This window comes from Trichoderma citrinoviride, assembly GCF_003025115.1.
Source record: "Trichoderma citrinoviride strain TUCIM 6016 unplaced genomic scaffold BBK36scaffold_2, whole genome shotgun sequence".
NCBI lineage: Eukaryota > Fungi > Ascomycota > Sordariomycetes > Hypocreales > Hypocreaceae > Trichoderma > Trichoderma citrinoviride.
The window spans coordinates 2,848,666-2,869,971 of NW_020194710.1; the positions used below are offsets into that span (position 1 = coordinate 2,848,666).

At 53.2% G+C, this 21,306-nt stretch overlaps 8 protein-coding genes across 8 annotated transcripts; 4 read left to right on the top strand and 4 right to left on the bottom strand.

Moving 5' to 3' along the window:
- Positions 1-32: 32 nt before the first annotated feature.
- Positions 33-2,945, top strand: BBK36DRAFT_1111572 (AMP deaminase; the record flags this gene model as incomplete). Its single annotated transcript, XM_024889716.1, has 4 exons — positions 33-333; positions 415-1,364; positions 1,430-2,550; positions 2,639-2,945. The coding sequence occupies 4 exons, from the start codon at positions 33-35 to the stop codon at positions 2,943-2,945; spliced, it is 2,679 nt and encodes an 892-aa protein (XP_024753419.1).
- A 510-nt stretch (positions 2,946-3,455) lies between these two features.
- On the top strand, positions 3,456-3,734 carry BBK36DRAFT_1189542 (hypothetical protein; the record flags this gene model as incomplete). Its single annotated transcript, XM_024896628.1, has 2 exons — positions 3,456-3,527; positions 3,597-3,734. 2 exons carry the CDS (start codon positions 3,456-3,458, stop codon positions 3,732-3,734), a joined length of 210 nt encoding a protein of 69 aa, XP_024753420.1.
- Positions 3,735-3,956: 222 nt separating this feature from the next.
- Positions 3,957-7,374, bottom strand: BBK36DRAFT_1109960 (hypothetical protein; the record flags this gene model as incomplete). The annotated part of the gene is made up of 4 exons (XM_024889532.1): positions 3,957-5,038; positions 5,118-6,819; positions 6,885-7,238; positions 7,300-7,374. 4 exons carry the CDS (start codon positions 7,372-7,374, stop codon positions 3,957-3,959), a joined length of 3,213 nt encoding a protein of 1,070 aa, XP_024753421.1.
- A 428-nt stretch (positions 7,375-7,802) lies between these two features.
- Positions 7,803-9,329, top strand: BBK36DRAFT_1164279 (Mo25-like protein; the record flags this gene model as incomplete). Its single annotated transcript, XM_024894630.1, has 4 exons — positions 7,803-8,063; positions 8,123-8,180; positions 8,300-8,781; positions 8,850-9,329. Exons 1-4 carry the CDS (start codon positions 7,959-7,961, stop codon positions 9,327-9,329), a joined length of 1,125 nt encoding a protein of 374 aa, XP_024753422.1. The 5' UTR covers positions 7,803-7,958.
- Positions 9,330-9,771: 442 nt separating this feature from the next.
- BBK36DRAFT_1110392 (hypothetical protein) lies at positions 9,772-11,482 on the bottom strand (the record flags this gene model as incomplete). The annotated part of the gene is made up of 4 exons (XM_024889584.1): positions 9,772-10,278; positions 10,350-10,988; positions 11,056-11,330; positions 11,398-11,482. 4 exons carry the CDS (start codon positions 11,480-11,482, stop codon positions 9,772-9,774), a joined length of 1,506 nt encoding a protein of 501 aa, XP_024753423.1.
- An 826-nt stretch (positions 11,483-12,308) lies between these two features.
- BBK36DRAFT_1134449 (glycoside hydrolase family 18 protein) lies at positions 12,309-14,175 on the bottom strand (the record flags this gene model as incomplete). The annotated part of the gene is made up of 5 exons (XM_024892311.1): positions 14,020-14,175; positions 13,645-13,984; positions 13,476-13,574; positions 13,349-13,409; positions 12,309-13,289 (listed from the first exon to the last, which is right to left on the bottom strand). Exons 2-5 carry the CDS (start codon positions 13,785-13,787, stop codon positions 12,309-12,311), a joined length of 1,284 nt encoding a protein of 427 aa, XP_024753424.1. The 5' UTR covers positions 13,788-13,984; positions 14,020-14,175.
- Positions 14,176-17,244: 3,069 nt separating this feature from the next.
- Positions 17,245-19,498, top strand: BBK36DRAFT_1166301 (WD40 repeat-like protein; the record flags this gene model as incomplete). The annotated part of the gene is made up of 7 exons (XM_024894889.1): positions 17,245-17,249; positions 17,300-17,508; positions 17,577-17,957; positions 18,023-18,071; positions 18,133-18,814; positions 18,887-19,231; positions 19,304-19,498. The coding sequence occupies 7 exons, from the start codon at positions 17,245-17,247 to the stop codon at positions 19,496-19,498; spliced, it is 1,866 nt and encodes a 621-aa protein (XP_024753425.1).
- Positions 19,499-19,849: 351 nt separating this feature from the next.
- Positions 19,850-20,735, bottom strand: BBK36DRAFT_1166302 (hypothetical protein; the record flags this gene model as incomplete). Its single annotated transcript, XM_024894890.1, has 2 exons — positions 19,850-20,441; positions 20,539-20,735. The coding sequence occupies 2 exons, from the start codon at positions 20,733-20,735 to the stop codon at positions 19,850-19,852; spliced, it is 789 nt and encodes a 262-aa protein (XP_024753426.1).
- Positions 20,736-21,306: the final 571 nt, after the last annotated feature.

The following is a 21,306-nucleotide window of genomic DNA, read 5'->3' on the forward strand; positions in this document are numbered from 1 at the left end:
TCCGTACCAGAGACGAAGGCGACGACGAGCCCATGCAAGAACCCGCCGCCAGTGGCTTGGTCGACCATGGAGAGCATTCAGAGCCGCTTGTGGACACCGAGGGACATCTTGATGATGGACTTCTACTCCGGGACTTTGAAGAGCGCACCACCTTCTATGATGCCGTTGCGGAACTACAGACGACGCAAACGGAGGCCAAGCTGTTCTACCAGCGGTCGCGCAATGGAAACTCTCCATGGCCGCAGGCAACCCCATTCGAAAGTCCGCTCATTTTCGCAGGATCTCGCCCGGCTACAGAGTACGGGGCTGATTCATTGGTTCTTGACCCAGATGGTGATTAAGCCAATCAATCTGCGAAGCACGCCAAAAGGAAACGAACTGCTGATCATGCTATGCTGTTACCAGATACGCCAGATGCCGTAGAGGTCCCTTTCAAGCCCTTTGGATCAACAAACCCCCTCACTCCATCACATCTTCACAAGCCCAGCCTTGATACCAGCTACATCCTCAAAGACGCAAAGGCCGCCAATGACCCCACTGCTGGATTGGCAGGGCATGCACTCTTTGACACTGAGCCTCACATAACGGCTGAGCTCGGTGCTATCTCGAAGCAGATTCAGCGAATAGTTGATACACGACGCAGGTATATTGCTATTTCGTATCAACGCCCAAACGACAACCCTAGAGATGCCCCTGGATGGGAAATATACCCCCCTCCTCCTGAACCCGCGTGGGTCCCAAGCCACGGCCATGGCTCCAGTGAGACCGGTAAACAAGGCATAGAGTCTTCGACAAACCCTCCTGAACGGAGGAGACCTATCAGAAGAAGAAAGTCTGGCCACCGTATCGGGGATGATTTCTGCCTAGACGACTTGCTTCCTTTGCCAGACACCAGTGACATGACTTTCGAGCTCGACAGCGAAGGAGTCTATCAGGTTTTCGACTCCCCGGCCACTAAGTCTCCCGCCATACGTGTGCCTACGATCCGGGAATTCTACGTGGATCTGGAGGAAATAATCAGAGTTTCATCGGATGGTCCGAGCAAAAGCTTTGCTTTTCGTCGACTCAAGTATCTAGAGGGGAAATTCGACCTCTATGCTCTCCTCAATGAATATCAGGAGACTGCCGATAGCAAAAAAGTGCCGCATCGAGATTTCTACAACGTTAGAAAGGTGGATACGCACGTCCATCATTCGGCTTGCATGAACCAAAAGCATCTATTACGATTCATTAAGAGTAAAATGAAGAAGTCTCCTAATGAAGTTGTGCTCTTCCGGGATGGCAAGTATCTCACCTTGGCAGAGGTCTTTGCCAGCATCAATTTGACAGCTTATGACTTGAGCATCGACACTCTTGATATGCATGTAAGTCGCAGCCTCCATGGCACCCCGGAATGTTCCTCGACGCAACGGCGTTTCTAACTGGCCAGGCACACATTGATTCCTTTCACCGGTTCGATAAATTCAACCTCAAATACAACCCTATCGGCGAGTCGCGCCTGAGGACGATTTTCCTCAAGACTGACAACTTCATGCATGGGCGCTACCTGGCCGACATAACGAAGGAAGTGATATCCGACTTGGAGTCCAGTAAATACCAGATGGTCGAGTGGCGCATCTCCGTCTACGGCAAGTCCATTGATGAATGGGATAAGCTTGCGGCCTGGGTTGTGGACAACAAGCTCTTTTCTCACAATGTTCGGTGGCTGATCCAGATCCCTCGCCTCTACGACGTGTATAAAGCAAGTGGTTTGATGGATACTTTCGAGCAAGTCGTGCGCAACATCTTCCAACCGCTCTTCGAGGCCACAATGGATCCTTCGCGTCATCCAAAGCTACATGTATTCCTCCAACGTGTCATTGGCTTCGACAGCGTCGATGACGAGAGCAAGATCGAAAGACGGCTCTTTAGGAAATTCCCCGTGCCCAGGGCTTGGGATACGAAGCAGAATCCTCCGTATAGCTACTGGATCTATTTCTTGTATGCCAACATGACCTCGTTGAATCACTTCCGGCGGAGTCGCGGCTTCAGCACCTTTGTTCTACGGCCTCATTGTGGAGAAGCTGGCGATAGCGAACACTTGGCTGTGGCAGCATTGTGTTGTCATAGCATCAGCCATGGCTTGCTGCTGCGGAAAGTTCCTTTGCTCCAGTACGTCTTCTATCTCGAGCAAATCGGAATCGCCATGTCGCCGCTGAGCAACAACGCGTTATTCTTGGCCTATGAACGGAATCCTTTTCACCAGTATTTCAAGCGTGGCCTGAACGTCTCCTTGTCCACGGATGATCCGCTGCAGTTTGCCTTTACCAAGGAGCCCCTGATCGAGGAGTATGCCGTGGCTGCGCAGATATATAAGCTGAGCCCGGTAGATATGTGCGAGTTGGCGAAGAATTCGGTGAAGCAGAGTGGCTATGAGAAATCTATCAAGCAGCAGTGGCTGGGTCAAGATTTCGACAAGCCTGGGAAAGACGGGAACAACATGGCCAAGACCAACGTGCCGGATCGCAGAGAGGAATACCGGTACCACACGCTCCTCCAAGAGAGAGATATGTAAGTGATTAGGACTCCCTGCGTCCTCCCCTTTGTCACAGTCACACTTTCACATATAGCCGTACCTGTACTGATTTGGAATCCTCAGCTTGAATCGATATTCCGCATACGGTGCTGCCAATGAGGCCGTCCCAAGCGCACCGAGAAGCGTCGAGGCAGCGGAGAGAAAAGAAATCAAGAAGCCTTCTTCTCTAGCGGCTACGATGCCTGAGCCCAAGGATGTAGCGTCCGGGGGACATGCATCCTTCATCGACTCTCATGCAGCAGAGCCTCTTTTGCCTGCCAGCAGCACGGCAGGGGACCACATTACCGGAAGCGACCCCATGATCTTCCCAGGCATCCTTGCCCGGGAGCATCGAAACAGCAGTTCGCGGAACTTGGCACTGGGCGGGTGATTGAGCGAAGCACTGATTTGGTATTGTGGGCAGACGTTGAAGATGTCATTCTTGGAAAGTGTAGTATTTGTCTTCACAGTGTGTGACGGCCATCTATTGTTCGGCCCTCTTTGCAGGAGCTTCTCGCCTTGGGCTTGATTCTTAACCAGAACGTAATCTTCAATTGAATCTACCCAAGTTTGAAGTTATTCGCCCTTGATAGAATGCGCCATATGATTCCATGTCCGACAAATCTCGAGTAGAAAAAAAATAAACAAAATATATCTGTAGTTGCCACCTGCATCTGCAACAGAATAAATGACATGAAAGATACAACACTTCCCCACCAACGCTAACAAAGCTCCCATCAAACAGCGCCAAATCCACGCCGCAACTTCAACCTTTAAGCATCTCGACGTCTCTTCCTCCCCCTCCAATTCTTTACTATCAACCTATATCAGACCTCGCGGCAAACCCTACTTCTCGTCTATAATCAATAAATCAATCTCGACGAGATATACACCCCACACAATGAACCCTCCAACGTCCACCACCCGCCCTATCCAGAAACTTTCCAAGGCAGTCGCCAAATGTTCAGTAGAGGTACCGTACCTTACCATGAAGAAAGCTGTCATTCCAAAACTTGTGCATGCTAAGGAAAGGTGCAAATAGGCTACTGCGTATGGGAAATGCATCGTGGCGGATTATAACGATGTCACCAAGGACAAGTGCGCTCGGGAATTCATGAGGTTGAAGGACTGCTACTTGGTGAGTCGACATGTGCCTTCTTCTATACATATTACTGTATAATCTCAGCCGAACACTGACTGAGAATCATTCCAATCATCAAACATCACAGGCGGCAATGAAAAAGGCGTAATACACATTGCACAGCTTATACTCATACACATGATACACTTTCTCGAGTTTGAGAGAAATGTTTCTTCCTTTACTCTAATATTTGCTTTTCTTTTCTTTCTTTACTTAGATTTAACTCTTGGTCTTAATACATGGAGTTCTAAGCTTTCATCTTCAAATCTTGACAAGGCGCAGCAGCAGCATGGCCTGCTGGATCTCTTGCTCCTCTTCCGCAATAAGCTCGTTGGTGGCGCCCTCTTGACGCTGCTCGACCGGCCGACGAAGGACCCTCTCGAAAGCAGACGTTTGAGAAACCATCACCTTCTCCAGTCCAATGTTCTCGGGATCGGACAAGACCTGGTACTCCATCTTGACGTCGTCGGTAGGCTGCAGGCCAGCCTTCTTGCGCAGGCGCTGAACCCTGTTGATAATCTCTCTGGCCAACCCCTCCTCGGCCAATTCAGGGTAAATCTCCGAGTCCAATATGGTCAGCAGCTCGCTGTCGGTGTTGATCTCCAGCTTCTTGGAGGCCTCGGTCTCCTTCACACTTCGGCGGACAACGAGATCGCCCTCCTCGAGACGGATGCCATCGACGATGATGTGCTTCTCCGTGAGATAGCTTTGCGCCTGCTCACTGGTCAAGCCCGGCAGGGCCTTCTTGACTCGTGCCATGTCCTTCTTGAGCTTCTTACCGAGCACCGGCCAATCAGCGGTGACGCTGTACTGGACGTTGTACTTCGCCTCGTCATCGGTGAGCACCAAGTCCCTGATGTTCAGTTCCTCGGTGATGTAGGATTCGAGCGATTTGATATCATCAAGATATTGCTTGTCGTGATGAAGGACAACCAGGGTTCGGAGAGGTGTCTTCAGCCCAATGCCTCTGCGCTCTCGCGAGACTCGTGCCAGCTCAATGACACGCTGCATTCTTGATACTCTACGCTCAACCTCCTCATCGAACAACTCCTCCCGGACTTCCGGGAAGGCCAGGAAGTGAACACTTCGAGAGTCCTCTCCTTGCAGCTCCTTGGGAATGTGCTTCAGAAGCTTCAGGTAGATGGTGTCTGACAGGAAAGGTGTGAAGGGGGCCAATCCTCTGCAGAGAGTAAAGAGGACGTCGAAGAGGGCATTGAGCGCGTGAAGAGTATCGTTCAGGCCATTTTCTCCCTTGAGACGTCGTCGGTTGAATCTGATGTACCAGTTGGTGGTGTTGTCAATGAGTTCCAGGAGTCGAGGGACGACGGTGTACAGTCGATAACCTTGGCATGTATGTTAGTTTCAATACTTCAAATAGCGAGTTACGGGGGTCTTGAGACCTGTAGCCTCAGAATTACGTACCCTTCATCTCTTCGTTGACGAACTGCAGCAGACTCTGGCAGCTGGCCAGAATCCACTTGTCCATGACGTTGGTGTTGGTAGTCTCCAACCCAGTGTTCCACATGTAGTCCACTCCCTCAACCTTCTTCAAGAGCGCAACCTGGCCTTCGAAAAACTTGTAACTGTTCCAGAGCGGAAGCAGCACCTTTTGAACGACTTCTCTTACTCCAGTCTCCTTGAATCGCAGTGGCTCCGCTCGCACGACGGGGGAGTTGATAAGGTAGAGTCTCAGGGCATCAGAGCCGTACTTGCTCATCACGATGCTGGGATCGGGGTAGTTCTTCAATCGTTTTGACATCTTCTTGCCATCTTCCGCGAGGACGATACCGTTCACAACACAGTTCTTGAATGGTGCAGTGCCGAACAGGTGTGTGCCCAGTACGAGCAGAGTGTAGAACCAGCCTCGAGTCTGGTCCAGGCCTTCGGCGATGAAATCTCCAGGGAAGGAGTTCTTGAACTTCTCGACATTCTCAAACGGATAGTGCTGACTGGCGTAGGGCATGCTTCCTGACTCGAACCAGCAGTCAAAGACCTCCTCCACACGCCTCAGGGTGCCCTTGCCCATTTTGCTGGGGATGGTGATGTGGTCAATCTTGTCTCGGTGGATATCGTTGAGTTCTCCAGTATAGCCGCTGAGCTCTCGAAGTTCCTCAACGCTTCCCACGCAAACGCGCTCCTCCAAGTCATCGCTCACCCAAAGCGGGATCGGTGTGCCCCAGTATCGGTTTCTTCCAACATTCCAGTCTCGAGCATTCTGGATCCAGCTGGCAAACCGACGCTCCTTCACGAATGAGGGAACCCAGTGAGAGTCCTCAATGTTCTTGAGCATGCTGGGGATGATCTCGGGAATGCGAATGAGCCATGAAGGCACAGTCCTGTAGATGAGCGGGGTATCAGAGCGAGGGCACATGGGGTAAGAGTGTCGAATCTGAGACTCAACGACCAGGCGCCCAGCCTGCTTGAGGTACTTGATGATGTGCTTGTCGGCTTCCTTGACGTGCATGCCGGCGAATTCGGGAACGCGGTCGGTAAAGTGACCAGTGTCGTTGATCGGATCCGGAGGGGGGCGCTTCTCGCTGATGATGCCCGCCTCGAGGGCCACATTGTAATCGTCCTCACCATAAGCCGGTGCCTGGTGGACAACTCCCACACCGCTATCCGCCGTAACATAGGTGGCGTTGAGGACTCTGAAGCCTACGTCCTTGAAGTCTTCATAGAAGTAGTCAAACAAAGGCTTGTACTTCCACCCAAGCATCTCCGAGCCCTTGATTGTGCCAATCTTTTTGAAATCAGCCTTTTTGGGGTCCTTGTAAAGAGTGCCCAGCAGATTCTCCAAGATGATGTAGTTCTTTCCAGACTTGCCGTCCTTGATCTTGAGGTACTCGAAGTCTGGGTGAGCTGCGAGACCGGTGTGTGACGGCAGAGTCCAAGGGGTAGTCGTCCAGGCCAAGAGGTGAGTGTCCGGATCATCCAACAGGGGGAATGACACAACAACGGCGGGATCGGTAACGTCTTGGTAGTTTTGGTTGGCCTCGAAGTTGCTAAGGGCAGTGGTCAAGACTGTCGAGTAAGGCATCACTCGGTAGCCCTGGTAGACCTGTCCCTTGTCGAACAGCTGCTTGAAAACCCACCACAGCGACTCCATGAAGGTCGGGTCCATGGTCTGTGGCAACACATTAATAACTGTCTCTACACAAAGCGCAGGGTCGTTCATGAAAATGGCCTGACCTTGTAGTCGTTGTCAAAGTCGATCCATCGTCCCAAACGTTCGATGGTAGTGCGCCATTCGGCAGCGTATCGCATCACGATAGAGCGGCACTCTTCGTTGTACTTTCCAATTCCCAGCTTCTCAACGGCAGCCTTTCCGGAGATACCCAGCTTCTTGTCAATCTCGTGCTCGATCGGGATGCCGTGGGTATCCCATCCGAATCGTCGCTCGACATGGTAACCCTTCATGGACCAGTATCGGGGAATGATGTCCTTGATGGTGGAGGCGAGCAGGTGCCCGTAATGGGGGAGACCTGTAGCAAATGGAGGGCCATCATAGAACGTATACGGAGGTCGACCAGCGGACAATTCCAGCTATGAGACCTTGTTAGAATGCGCAACAGCAACGAAGGATATTGAATTTGCCTGGACATACTTGGCGATGGAAAGCGTCGATCTCGCGCCATCTCTGGATGATGGCTTCCTCTTCCTTTGGGAAATCGATAGACATGTTGCCGGATCTCTCTCCTCAGAGGAAGCTCAGTGGATAGAGGAGAGGAAGTGGTGCGATATGCCAGAACAACAGAAGCAAAGGGAAAAGCTGACAATTTCAACCACCCACTGCTTGAAGCGCTTGAATTTCGTTCGGCCCGGAGTGAGTCAAAGTTTCGAATGGAGGGGCGTCGGAGTAGCCCCTCATTATTCCGCAGAGGGCAAGTGGGGGGGCAGCGGTTGCGCACTCAGAAAATGCTTTCTAATGTTGTGACGCTAGGTCAGGAACGGCAGCCAGTCTAGACTGGTCTAAGCCGTAACAGGTAGCATCCTGCGGCGGCCGTTGCTTAGCACCGCTGATATAATCCGCGGACAGGCGCGCTGACGCATCTTGGATTGACATCCCTATTAACAGCCTGTCAACTTAGGCGTAGAGCTCCGGGGAAACAGACCGAGCAGACAACTCCGGATTCCCGCCCCTGAAAGGCTTCACAGACGGCTGATGTGAGACGAGGTTATGTACACGGGCAACCACCTGGCACATAGAGCGAGAGCGAGAGACGACCGGACCTTGACGCGCTCACAGCCCTATAGCGCTCGACCATGTCGTTCTTGTTTGGGAGAGGCAGATCGCGGGCTGCTGCCGATCTACCCAGGCAGGCTCGGGATCACATTATGAAGCTCGAAAGCCCCAACGGGGTCTCCAAGGTGAGCGGCGTGAGGCCCCCCTCGGTGTCGTCGCAGGCGGTTTCCTCTAACACGGTCAGGCTGAAGAGCTTGCTCGCGTGCTCAATCAGATGAAGGTCGTCCTCCAAGGCACTCAAGGTATGCATATCCATCCCACCCTCCACACACACACAGACGCCGTCACGCTTCCGCTTCCTCCGTACCCCGTCCCACTGTTCTCGGCCGAGCCGTCTGGGTGCATTAACACTGGTCCCAAGAAACTGAGAGCTCACCCGAGCAGATCTATCAGCTCGTCACGGCCCTGATAGACGAAGACCTGCTCCACCTCCTAGCTACCAACCTCTATCGCCTGCCCTTTGAGTCGCGGAAGGATACCCAAGTGATCTTCTCTTATGTGTTCCGCTTCCGGCCCGCGGCGGCGGCTCCAAAGAGCGACCCCATCGCCCTGTCCTATGTGGTGTGTAACAGACCACAAGTCCTAGTTGAACTCTGCCGCGCCTATGACCACAAAGAAAGTGCCACGCCTGCGGGATCCGTCCTCCGGGAGCTCATCAAGAACGAGGCGGCAGCGGCCATAATCCTCTATGACGACGGAGATGAACCGGGATCTAGCTGTAAGGGCCTCAATGCCATTGACCGCAACCGACCCCAGAGCGGCCGAGGAGTGTTCTGGAAGTTCTTCGACTGGATCAACAAGAGCTCTTTTGAAGTTGCTGCCGACGCTTTCACAACCTTTCGGGTGGGACACGATGCTACTTATTCCGAAGCGAGCGCTCTGAACCAAACGTTTCTAACCGTCTTCAACAGGAACTCTTGACGCGGCATAAAGACCTGATCCCGAAATACCTATCCACCAACTTCGACCTGTTTTTTGACAAGTACAACAACACCCTGGTCCAGTCCAACAGCTACGTCACCAAGCGGCAGTCCATCAAGCTCCTGGGCGAACTGCTGCTGGACCGCTCCAACTACAGCGTCATGACGGCCTATGTCGATAGTGGCGAGCATTTGAAAATCTGCATGAACCTTCTGCGGGACGACAGGAAGATGGTCCAGTATGAAGGCTTCCACGTGTTCAAGGTTTTCGTGGCGAATCCGCACAAGTCCATCGCCGTCCAGAAGATCCTCCTCATGAACCGCGAGAAGCTCCTCGTCTTCCTCGCGCACTTTCTCGAGGACCGCACTGACGACGAGCAATTCATTGATGAACGAGAATTTTTGATTAAGCAAATCCGTAATATGCCATCGACTCCCGTCGTCTCTCAACGATCTGTCAGCGCATCATAGGGTATATCGACTCTCGGATGGGGCATACTAGCAGTTAGAACTGATATTGATGAGCGGTTTGCTATGCCTCCTTCTGATCTTGTCTTGTTTTTTGCTTTCTTTTCTTTTTGTTGGCCGCTCTATCCTCATTTTGTATTGGAGTTTATCAGATACTGGGGAGTTACGGCCTGGCCAGATCAATTGCGGCTCAAGGGACATGCTATAAAGAAGATAATATTACAAACTGATACAGTATGCAGACAAAAGGGCTTGGCTGGATAAAGTTCATACCCAAGTCTTGAACCACATACTAGCTCTCCAGGCAACAAAAATAATCATGACTTGCTACTGTAGCTTTTTGTTCGTCTCGTTGCGTTCCCACTCCCTTCAATCCATTACCTGCATCGCAGGCGACATCTGCTGGCTTCTCAGACTGACTCATGCATGCCCAAGTGTGAAAGCTTCACCTTTGTCTAGAGAGAAGCACATTAACGCTCTCCCGAGCGTTCTGGCTGTTCCACACACTGTTGCTACCGCCTCGTCGCCACTCATCCCCAGCCACGTTTTCAGCATCGCTTGCTGCTTCACCCATGATGATTTCAAGGTCGCGCTTTTGCGAGCTGAGCCAACTCTTTACGAAATTGGCGGGGTCTTGGCTCAGTGAATGGAAAAAGGAGTGTTTGGCTTTGGACATGGAGATTGCTTGAACAAGCCTGGCCAACTGTTCGTCCAGAACGGCAATTTGCTTCAGCGTAGCCGCATATTGAGGGTTGTTCAATAACGGGCGCAGGTTGGCCTTGATGGGATCCTCCACCAGCACTTGGATATCGTATACTGTAGGCTGGGGGTTTCTGTGGAACTCTTCATCCACCCGAATCGTATATGGTAGGGATATGGGGGGCAGAGGACGAAGATGCGGCATCACGTATTCGCTGAGCATTGGTATAACACCAGCCTCTCGCCCGATTACCTGAACTGGTCAGCAACTATAGAAACAGGATAATAAAACAGCTTGCTAGAAGCAGCCGGGATGTGACGGACCTTTTTCAAGTTGGCATCGCAGCGAAAGTTACGCCGTTCATCATCTTCCTGCAATCCGGACAGTCGTATGTATTCCCACAGTGCCATGACAGCCTCGTGTTGCGTTGCTTCAGTCATGTCGACGATTTGCGCAAGCTCGGGAGTCAGTTGGTATCTTTCAGGCGACTCGTGTCTCTGTAAGTTGATGGTGATGTTCATGTTCTCGTCCCCGTTGCGCTTGAAGGTGAATTCGTCAAAGTCAGCCTCGGCTGGCAGCTGGCCGCCTGCTTGCGCCTGCGAGCCTTCCGGCCGCCTCCATTCCACACTTTGTTCGGAGCCATTCCGGAATCGAGAGCGGTCAAAGTCCACGGTTATGGATTGGAAAAAATGCGAGAATCTGTATTTCTTTTGGCTCGCCTCGGCGCCAGAAGGCTTCTGGGCCTTGGTCTCTTCCTGTTTGTCCTCTGATGAAGAGGCTTCGGGCGTCGTGTGCTCGTTCTTTGTTTGATCGTCGTCATCAAGGAGATGGCCCTCGATTTTCACGCGGTAAGATGCTTCGGTTGCCGGCGTAAAGTCGAAAGAATCGGCGTTGAGACTGTTGCCTTGCCAGATTTGATCTTCGACGGTATTGCTGATCCAGATTCGCAGCGTCTTGCGCAGCTAGAAAAGTGTAAGCCGTTACCGCACATAATCTTGGGCAAACGATGGAGGGGGGTTAGAGGCCAACCTTGGAAGTTCGCTTTGCATCATCAAGCACGTCGAGCCGTTTCCGCGTTATAGTGGCATCAATCAGTCTCTCCACGTCCCTCAGGTCTGCATATCGTTTGACGGCTTCCGGGTCGACGATGCAGTCCTCCACGCCGTCGGGGATGTTCTTGTCTGTCGGCTTGCGACTCCTCCGCTTCGCCAACTCGCTAGCCTGCGCTTGCGCTTGCTGCTGGTGAGCAATCTGCGCCTGTGTCAGAGGGACGGAAGGGTGCGGTCCAGAGGACATCATGGGCCCTGTGAGCGAAGTTAGACAAAATGCGATCGTGTCGGGCCATGGTCAGTTAGAGAGAGAAAAGCATACCAATTCCTCCGCGCCGCTGGTTTGGAGGATGCGGCGACCGTTGCGGCGCCTGCTGGGCATAAGCACGATATTGCTGTGGCTGCATCATGGTGGAATGCGACAATGGGACCGATGCTTAGCAGTCGTGAGCCAGGATGATGGCCATTTGCTCTGGCTGATGTAAAGCGATATCGCGTCGCGAAACACGGGCGGCGATACGATCACGTGCCAGCGCCAATCAAGCTGCACTGCCGCCATCCACGGAAACGGACAGGTACCAAGTACCCCGGCCCAGCACCCGGATCGCCGCTGCAGTGGTACGAGTACCTAAGGTACCTGTATTTTGAAGCCATCGCCATGCAAGTCATGAGGCACGAAGCGAGCAAATCCGGGGTATAGTTCAGAAGTCTCTGAGCGATATCAAAGGCTTGCTTTTTCATTTCGGAAACAGTCAGCTGATAGCATTGGCAATTGAGCAACGAACAGTGTGAGGGCTGCAAAGGATTCCCTTTCATCACAGTCTGTCTGGCGCAGCGTTAGTAACGTCAAACTCAGGCAAGACAAGAAGCCTCAAGTATATTACAGTCAAGTCAAATCCATCCATACAATCCTCGACTGTACAGTCGGAAACATATCAAGCTTTCGACGTCTACGTTTCTCGATCCTGCCAAGTTATCCAAGCCGCTCCTCTTGGGTTCAATCACAGATTCCACCGTAGCATAAGGTAATAAAGATATAGATGGTGATTGCTATTCTAAACTCAACTAAATCGACTAAGCTAGGTTAGTAGGTCTTCTCCTACCCGCCTGTATATACGTGTGTGCCTATGTACAGTGATATATGTGTAACTATCTACGATGATGAATTGCTCCTACCAGAGCCGCCCTCCTGCAAAATCCCCTGTGCCGCCATAGCCATCAAAAAGAAATCGTTCAGATGAGTCCGTTCCTGAGGTTGTCATACTGGGAGTCGGGGTAGCTCAGCAGGTTCTGAGTCGAGTCCAAGGATCCAAGAGCCTTGTGGCTTGTTCCAATCAACGAGTCAGCTCCCTTCTTGTCGGCTGAGGCCTCCCAGAACATGCTGCCGCCCAGGCCAAGTGACTTGAGGTAGGACACCTTGGTGTTGATTATGTCGGGGGTGTCGAAGGAGATGAGCTCCTTGGTGCTCGGGTCGTAGCTGTAGGAAGCCTTCGCAACGTCATCATACTGGACGGTAGCGCCGGACTTGGGGAGGGCCTTATAGTCCCAGACACCGCTCTCCCAGCTTCCAGATCCGATTCCGCTGTAAGGCTGGCCAATGCCAGAGGTGGCCTCAAAGGATCGGCCATAGATGGGCATGCCAAGGACGATCTTGTTCGCAGGAACACCTCCCTTGATGTAGGCCTTGACAGCATCATCGGTGTTGAAGGGCGTAGCGTTGGGGTTCTGCGGGTTGGCATACAGGTTGGCGTCGTGCCCGGAGGCGTTGCTCCAAGATCCGGCGTAGTCGTAGGCCATGAGGTTAACATAGTCGAGGACTTGGCCGAGATCAGCCAGGCGCAGGACTGAGTAGTTCACCTCGCCGGCTGGGGCAGCGATGGAGAGAAGGAAGTGGTAGCCAGGGGCGTGTGCTGCGGCATAGGCGTCGAGCTGAGATCGGATTTCCTTCAGCAGAAGAATCATGTTGGAGGCTTGGGTGCTGTCGGCAGGGTATTCCCAGTCGATGTCAATGCCGTCGAAGCCCCAGTCCTTCATGAATGTAATGGCAGTTGATGCGAATCTCTTTCGGTTCGCATCCGTGCTTGCTGCGGAGGCGAAGTTGGTGGAGTAGGTCCAGCCACCGATGGAAAGCATAACCTTGAGGTTTCGGTTGGCCTTCTTCAACTTGAACAGCTGCTTGGCGCAACCGTAGATGTTGGTGCCAACGTCATTCCAAGCTAATGAGTTTGTTAGCATACAGTCGTGGCATGGATCAACAGACAGTGAAGGGCTCGGGCGTTCATACAATCATCAGCATAATGCTTCTCAGCATCAGCGTAGGTATCACTGGAGACACTGCAAGGTCATCAGTAACTGCGGAGCATTGCAGAGGACTTGTTCAGTCTAGGATGCTGAACTTACACAGTGCCGTCCGCTTGGAGGTTCATGAACGAGTAGATGACATGGGTGATATCCGACGCCACCAAATCCGCAGGCTGGAAGTTGCGTCCGTAGATGCCCCTTTTACCACCGATAGTCAGCAACTGAAGTTGTTTTGGAGGTTTTTCGTCTGCTTGGGTGGTGCACTCACCAGTTTGTGAAGTAGACAGCATTCACAGATCCACTAGCTCTCTTCTCAACGGAGTGTTGGTTTGTGGCCAGGGGGCTCGCAGAGATGAGAGTAGCCTGCAGCGCAGCCAGCAGGGCCACGGACTTGCCGAGGAAGCTCAACATGACGAAGCAATTGGGTTGTCGTGTAGTACAAGAGACTGTATGCAAAGGTGATTGTGCTGCTCTTTGAGTCTTTTACTGATGCCACTGCGGGATGATCTTTCGTCTGGGGCATCAAAGGGAAGCCAGGCATACTTATATCCATGGACAGCAGCGACTTGAAGTTGAGCTTCTCTATAGAGCATGAGGCTCACTTCCACATTACCCCCCCCCCCCCCCCTGTATGCTCTTGGCAAACCCATGCTTTGCAGATGGCATTACTCGAGAGAATCGGTGGCAACGTTATGCCCTGGAGTCTCGTCAAGCCCGTGACACTGGAGGCATGCCACCCCTGTCCCCGTGGTCGAATTTCCAGCAGCCGTCAACCGTCAGATTCTCCAGACCAGAGCAGTACATAGCATATCCGGGGCATGAGCCAGAGCGAGGTGGCCGGAGGGCAGCCGTGATTGGCTCGGGGTCGTTAGGGAGTACCTAATGAAGGCATACTTCGCCAAGTCTAGCAACGTTGCGAATGGTGGTAGTGAGAACCCGGTTCCTCTGATATGCATAGGTTCCTGGGAACCGGGGATGCTTGGCTTGCGCGGGGGGCTGAACGCCATCAGGGGTGGAACTGCCAGGCACGCGAGGCCGGCCTGAGAAGCACGGACAGATTGCGGAAGGCCGCCATGTGCCCAAGATACCAAGGTAGTGTCTCATCGATCGGACGAGTTAGGCGCATGAAGGGTCCCTCCCCTCTGCACCTTCAGCATCTGATGACGCCTCGCGAAGGCGGGAGCGATATCTGCAGACACACATAGAGATAGAGGTCGTCGTCATTGGCGTGATGGGTGATGCGCCTACAACGTGGCATTTCGGGCGGCTCTGCTATCTGCTGGACATTTGCGCCTGCGGGCGTGATACATGATCCATCATCAGCCTTGGGGGCCCGCAGCTGGCCAGAGTCGATGTCTCTGATAATCCCTCGCCTTACCTGCTGTACTGGTATCGCGCCGAGGAGGACGAGGCCAGTTGGACTTTTTGCCGCTTCTGGAAGGAGATTCTGGGGTACTGCGGGCCTGCCTGGATAAGGCTCCGAGGCCAAGGGAAGACGAACGTCTATCCCCTGCATCTCCAGCTGACGCAACCTACGCCATACTGAGCTTTACTCGTACGAGCAGGTCCAGGCTTCAATAAGGTAGGTAAGCTTATACTGAAGGTGGGAGTAGGTAGATTTGGCCTCCGAGGAGCTCAAGTGCCCGTCGATGGCGGTTCGCACAAGCGGATATACCGCTTCCTACGCAAGCGCATACATGTCCTATCATGGGAGAGTCGCATCGTGGGGTTGCTCTGCGGAGCATGACATCCCGTTTTGCTGCCCAAAGCAGTTTTCTCTTTGGACATCCATCTCTGGGTTTCTTTCTTCAAACATGTGCCGATGTTACGTCTTCATTCGAGCGTGTGGCTTGGATACCCGCCTCTACCTGACCGTGCCTTCATTCCATGCCCCAAGTACTAACCTCCATCAAATGACACAGCGACCCATGGGTAAGGTAGGTATGAGAGCACATCCACGCACAAACACGATCATGTTGGAAATCCTGCTATGGAGGCGATCGTGAGAAATCCAGATTGAAGACCCAACGGCGCGATGCCCAGGACAGATCCGATGGTCGTGATAGGGCACAGGTGCCGCAACGTGAAGATACAGTAGGTCCCAGTATGTGAGATGAGATGAAACACCGCTAGCCAGTGCCCGGCATTCCCCCGTCACACGCCGATATGGACCGGGAGCATGCGCTTCTCGAAAGAGACAGATTCGCTAACGTGATCTGACTATCTGCTGCTGTGACCTACCTGATGGGGAATCGTCGTCGCTTGCTAGCCGGACCTCTCCTGTGTCAGGCGGAGAATAAGCTTGAAAGTCTGGCCGCACGAATCAGCATCGAGTTACAGGCAAGTAATAACCTAGTAATTAAGGTAAAATCATTGCTCCGTGAATCAAGCCGTGAAGCGGGGGGTCGAATAGCACTTCGCGCAACCCTGTAACGTCTAATCTAATTTACAATCGAGGTTGCCAACCCGGCGCTTATTATTGAAACTACCGTTCCTACGAGATAACCAGTACCTTACTGCTTGGAGGCGGTATAATCCTCGCCGTCTGGGTAGGTAGGAACGAGGTAAGCATGGCATCATTCTCTATCTGGTAGCTTGCAGAAATATTACTGATCGGAGTCAAATAGAAAGCGTAGGTACAGTCGAACGAGAGATGATTATCTCGTTGGCAAGCAGGTAGAGCAACTGGGAGCGTTATATCGTACTGCCCTTATGTAACTTACCTAACCTGAAGTCGCTATCACTCCACATGGACAGCTTGCTCGCAACCACCTCTGCAACCACCTCACCACCTGCCATCTGCTTGTCTACCTACCTATGTATAGAGCAATGAACGACATAAAGTAGGCCCTATATGCGACATTTAGTGCTTGCAGTCGCCATGAGAGCAGACGCGTCGCCTGATCCCCGTCTTCTATCGGGCTGTCATCTACTACCAATCTCCTCGCCCTATCACCGTTGACCAGAACGCACTTACCTTCCGTCTCCAGCTAGCCTCCGAGAAGGACACTACTATCTCCCCCTCATATCCTACCTACTACTATGTGACCAGAACCGCCAGTATCATGGGCAAGCGCTCCCTGGTGCAATCAACGACGGAAGACGCAGCTGCAGACGTGATGCAACATTGGCCGGCGTGGAAGGCAAGAGGAGCGCCCGTCCGGTCAACTCTATCTGTTTGGGGGGCATCATGTTTCTGCCTCATTGGCCGCAACCTCTCCTCTTCTCCTATGAGCCACCTCCACCAGAGATATCTTGTGCCGTCTACGCAGTATCGCGTAGGATGCTGAACTGACCAGTGGTCGGCTGGGGCGATCCGAACTTCACAGCCTTGTATTGTTACACATCCCGTTATTCGATGAACTGGATCTCGGCCGGCCCTCAGAACCGCAATCTTTCGTTCCATGCGTCGTCCCCTGGGCCGTATCATCTATACAACGTCGGCTTCACCTGATTTAGCCGGGCAGGACTGGGGGTCGCGGCCAGTGGGCCTGCTTACAGTGGTTGATTTGTGCCATGCCTTCTTCCACGGTCCTCGAGTACGTGACGACGAAGAATCCCGCCTATGATCGGCATGAGGGCGGGAACGCGGCAAATGTCACCTGCCTATTCCCTAGATCTGATTCTGGATATGGCTCACTCGACGGCTCCTCTACAGACTCACCACGCCACGCCCATTCCAGTCCTGTTTCGCACGTTGGGGGCCATGGATACCGTCATGGCCTAGAGTTGTCAGCCGGACGGCCAAAGACGGAGGCGCCATCACGTCTCTCCAAGTTGAAGCGGAAGTCGTGCCCGGGCCCGGCAGATTATCAACCAATTGTTGCGTGGAGCCCGCAGCAGCTGAACCTCTCGCCCGGCAGCAAAGATGGGGCAAAGACGGCACTCGCCCAGCAGAGATGCGATGCGGGGGGCCTACGCAGCCCGGATAGATTTGTGCCTCAACGGGATAGTGACAAGTCGAGCAAGCAGGTGTACCAGACTACAAAGGCCCTCCAGGATCTCTCGCCTGCTGAGAAGCTATTGAGAAGAAAGGGGGCCTCTTCGGCTCCGTACTCAACACCTCAGCGCTCTCCAACACGTGCGCCGGACAATGCCCGCATGGCACGAGTTGGCCATGCTCGCAGCCAAGGTTGTTCCCCCTTCAGAAAACGGGATCACACAGCTGAGAGCGTCGACTTGCTAATTTGGTACTTATAGTGAGGAGCGTGGTACCATCGAATAGTCCCTCGGGCGCCAGACAACCCAGCCAGGGAAATGTATGGATGGTCGGCGGTGTGGCACCCGGAACACCCGAGATGGACCGCAACCATCGTCGAAACCCTCGAGGCGTGACACCGGCTCGCCTCTTTACCATGTCTGTGGGTACGATGAGACCCAGCCGCCGCGATGACTTGCAATTCTACCATGGCCGCGTTGCATCTGCCCTCAAGATTGACCGTGTTCGCCGCGTACTGGAGTTTACCTGTAGCAGATCTACAACCCCTGATTCTCCGATTCGGGCAATGCCCTTGCTTGCAGACCTGGAGCATGGTTCATGGGCCCAGAGTACTGATGACGACGATCTACGTGCACCCCTCGGTATGAAGCCAATCCACAATGCCCACTGCGAGAAGCAAATATTGATTCATCTTTTGGCATTCCAGGCGATGGCAATGCATTGCCAAGGCGCTCTCTCCCTACAGCTCCTTTCAGGTATTTCAATCTTCTCTCTGACTTACAACTATGACTCACCAAGCTAACTGACATTCAAAAGAGTCCTCGATGCCCCCGATCTGCGCGATGATTTCTACTGCTCTGTTCTAGCATATTCGCCCAGCTGCCAGAAGCTTGCAGTTGGCCTAGGAAACGTTTTGTACATCTGGTCTAAGGGGTCAGGGCCTCGGGCTATGCATGGATCTGCTGCGTCCCATGTGTGGCTAACGTCGGTTGCTTTCTCGTCCGTCCAAGGAGGGAAATGCATCCTAGCCATAGGACGTTCAGACGGAACGTTGGTGCTCAAGTCTACTTATGACGGCCTTCCGCGCTTCCAGGTGCAACAGCCCTTTCCGGTGTCTTGCGTGAGTTGGCGCCCGATAACGACCCTGAGACCCTCCAGAAACCCATTCAACCCAGGAATCACCGTGCAGACTGAGGACTTGATCATTGGCGATGATACTGGCGTGGTGTACTACTATGCGGTCGAGTGGCCCATGGGCTGGGAGGTCACACGAGACACATGGCCGGGAAGTATATATCTCATCGCCAAGGTTTCACTACACACTCAGCAGATATGTGGCTTGTCATGGTCGCCCAACGGGAAACTCTTCGCAACCGGGGGAAATGATAACTTGTGCTGCCTCTTCGATGCAGACAGCGTGCTTGCCGAGAAGCAAGAGTCTGTCCAACTCAAACCGCACTGGCCGGGATGGCATTTGGCCACTGCAAGCACCCAGGAGGTCTTGGCCGACCAAACGCGAGGCTCGATGCCGCCGGGATGCCTGCCCAGGCAAGGTGACGCTACCAACTAGGAAGATGCAACCGACGCCCGACCTGCAAGGCCATCGTCCACAGCGATTCGGAGACTGGGCCCTGGGGCTGAGAAGCATCGTTGGATACACAAAGCCGCAGTCAAGGCCATCGCCTTCTGCCCGTGGCGTGAAGGACTGGTTGCAACTGGTGGTAGGTCCAACGACAAATGCATCCACTTCTACCATACAAGTTCAGGCGCAGCTTTGGCCACAATAGCGGTCTCAGCTCAGGTGACGTCTCTCATCTGGTCATCGACGAGACGTGAGATTGCTGCTACCTTTGGGTACACAGAACCGGAGCATCCTTACCGGATCGCCATCTTCAGCTGGCCCGAATGCAAGCAAGTGGCGGCAATTCCCTAGGAAGGAGAGCTTCGAGCGCTGTATGCCATCTCTTTCCCCCGTGGCCCGGCAAAGACAAAGGGAGCGAACCACGATCAGAAGAATCGCGAGGGCTGCATTGTCGTAGCGTCGAGTGACAGGAGCGTCAAGTTCCACGAGATTTGGTGCAACGAAGGCAAGATCCTGGGAAGGGGGAAGGGCATGTTAGGGGGTAGTGGTATCCTCGACAGCCTTGAGGGTATCGACAACGAGGGGGATGTGATTCGCTGATTGGCTTCCAAGCCACTGCGCAAATAAAACACATAACAGCGTCATTGTGAGAATTCTAGATTGCAAGACCAACAATCATACCTAATTATATAGTACTATGAGTGAGCGCATCTACCCATGGAAGCCAAATTGTGCTGAAGTGATAACCCAAAGAGAAGCGGAGGAGTTTAGATAGAAACAAGGGGAATTGGTGACCATAGCGATCTATATACTTATCATTTGTGCGCCATAACAAAGAAAACCACCCCGAGAGATGGCAACGATTCGGCGCTCAGGAATCCCTCAACGCCAACGCCAACGCCAACGCCGCTTTTATGTAAAGAATCCAGCTGTGACACGTCTTCTGTGAGGTCACTTTAGAATAGCAATCAATAGCACCAGAATGACGATGAGGATGAAGATGATGGACATCTGCTTGTTTTCCGAAGCGCCCTTTGCAACTTTCCCCAGAGCCCTCTTGGCTCGATCGACTCGGCTCTGGTGGCGACTCGTAACATGGTCGACTTCGTCTAGGATGGCCATGTGGCTTTCTAACTCGTCGCCAATCTGCATGCTGAGCTCCCGCTGCCGGCCGATGGACTCTCCCAGGCGATCGAGATGCTCGTCTTGCTCTTGCATAATCTGATTATGGTATTCGTATATCTGCTGATTTGACATCCCGGCAGCATTGTCGCTGTATCCCAGCGAGTCCGACGAGGCATTCGGATCGTCGTGGTAGCGGCCGAAGAGCTCCTGGGTCGGCGACCGGGGCGTTTCGCTGAACCGCACCGTCTTGGGCTTGCGGCCGGATCTGTTGGCTGAGGATGCGAGGTCGTCCGTCTCTTCGCCGGCTGCAGCATCGGGCGAGTTGGCGGAGGTGCCAGAGAGGGAATGAAACTGAGATATTAACTCGTCAAACTGCTTGTGCAGCGCCGGGAGAGATTCAGCAATGGCTTGCGCGCCCCTGGTTGGAATGCAAGAGTTAGTACATAAAGCCGATGACGACCGCCTGCCAGTAGTAGTTGCGCATGTGTTTGGAAGCTCAAGGGCGGGAGACAAACGCTTGATCGCCGGCCTGCTGAAGGCGGGCGCTTTCCTGGTCCAGCGAGGCGATGCCATTCCGGAGCTGGTCGAAGGAGCGCGAGATGTCACCGCTGAGAGAGTCGTCGTCGGGATTGAGGGCTTTGGCTCGCTTCCACTCAAGCAGCGACAGCTTGATGTGGTCGGCGAGCAGGAAGAGCTGCGACGGGCTGGACATTTTCTTTCCCTTCTATGTTTGCTGCGGAAGTTGGACCGATGGAAGCATTCAGCGGAAGCTTGAGGGCATCGCCGGGTTTATCTGGAAGTCCGCGGGTGATACCTGCACTAATAATGAGGGAAGTCCGAGTTGTCGTCGCAGTGCGGTGGCCGTTTCGAGCTAGAGTCGCGGAGAACCAGGCAGGTCGGGACGGGTACTGGATACTTCTGAGCTTTACCCGGGGAAGCAAGCTTGTGCGCCGTTGTGTGCCTGAGCTGGTGGAGTCGACAGAGGTATGCGATACTTTGATCCGAAGCGCGGCTACTTCAAGCTGTACCTTGCCAGGAAGTAGGTAGACCTCGGGTACTTTAGCCTTACTGGAGAGAACGGAAGAAAGGAAACGAATGAAAGGAAGACTGAAATTGAAGAGGAAAGAAATGTTCAATTTTGTCGCGAACGAGCTTATAAAACCAGCCTTAAACTTTTCATTCGAAATAAGCTATAAGGCTTGCCTGATGTCTGAACACGTAATCGAGGCGTGTGGTTATACTTCCACTACTGGCGGCTACTAGACCTGATCGACCTGCCTGGT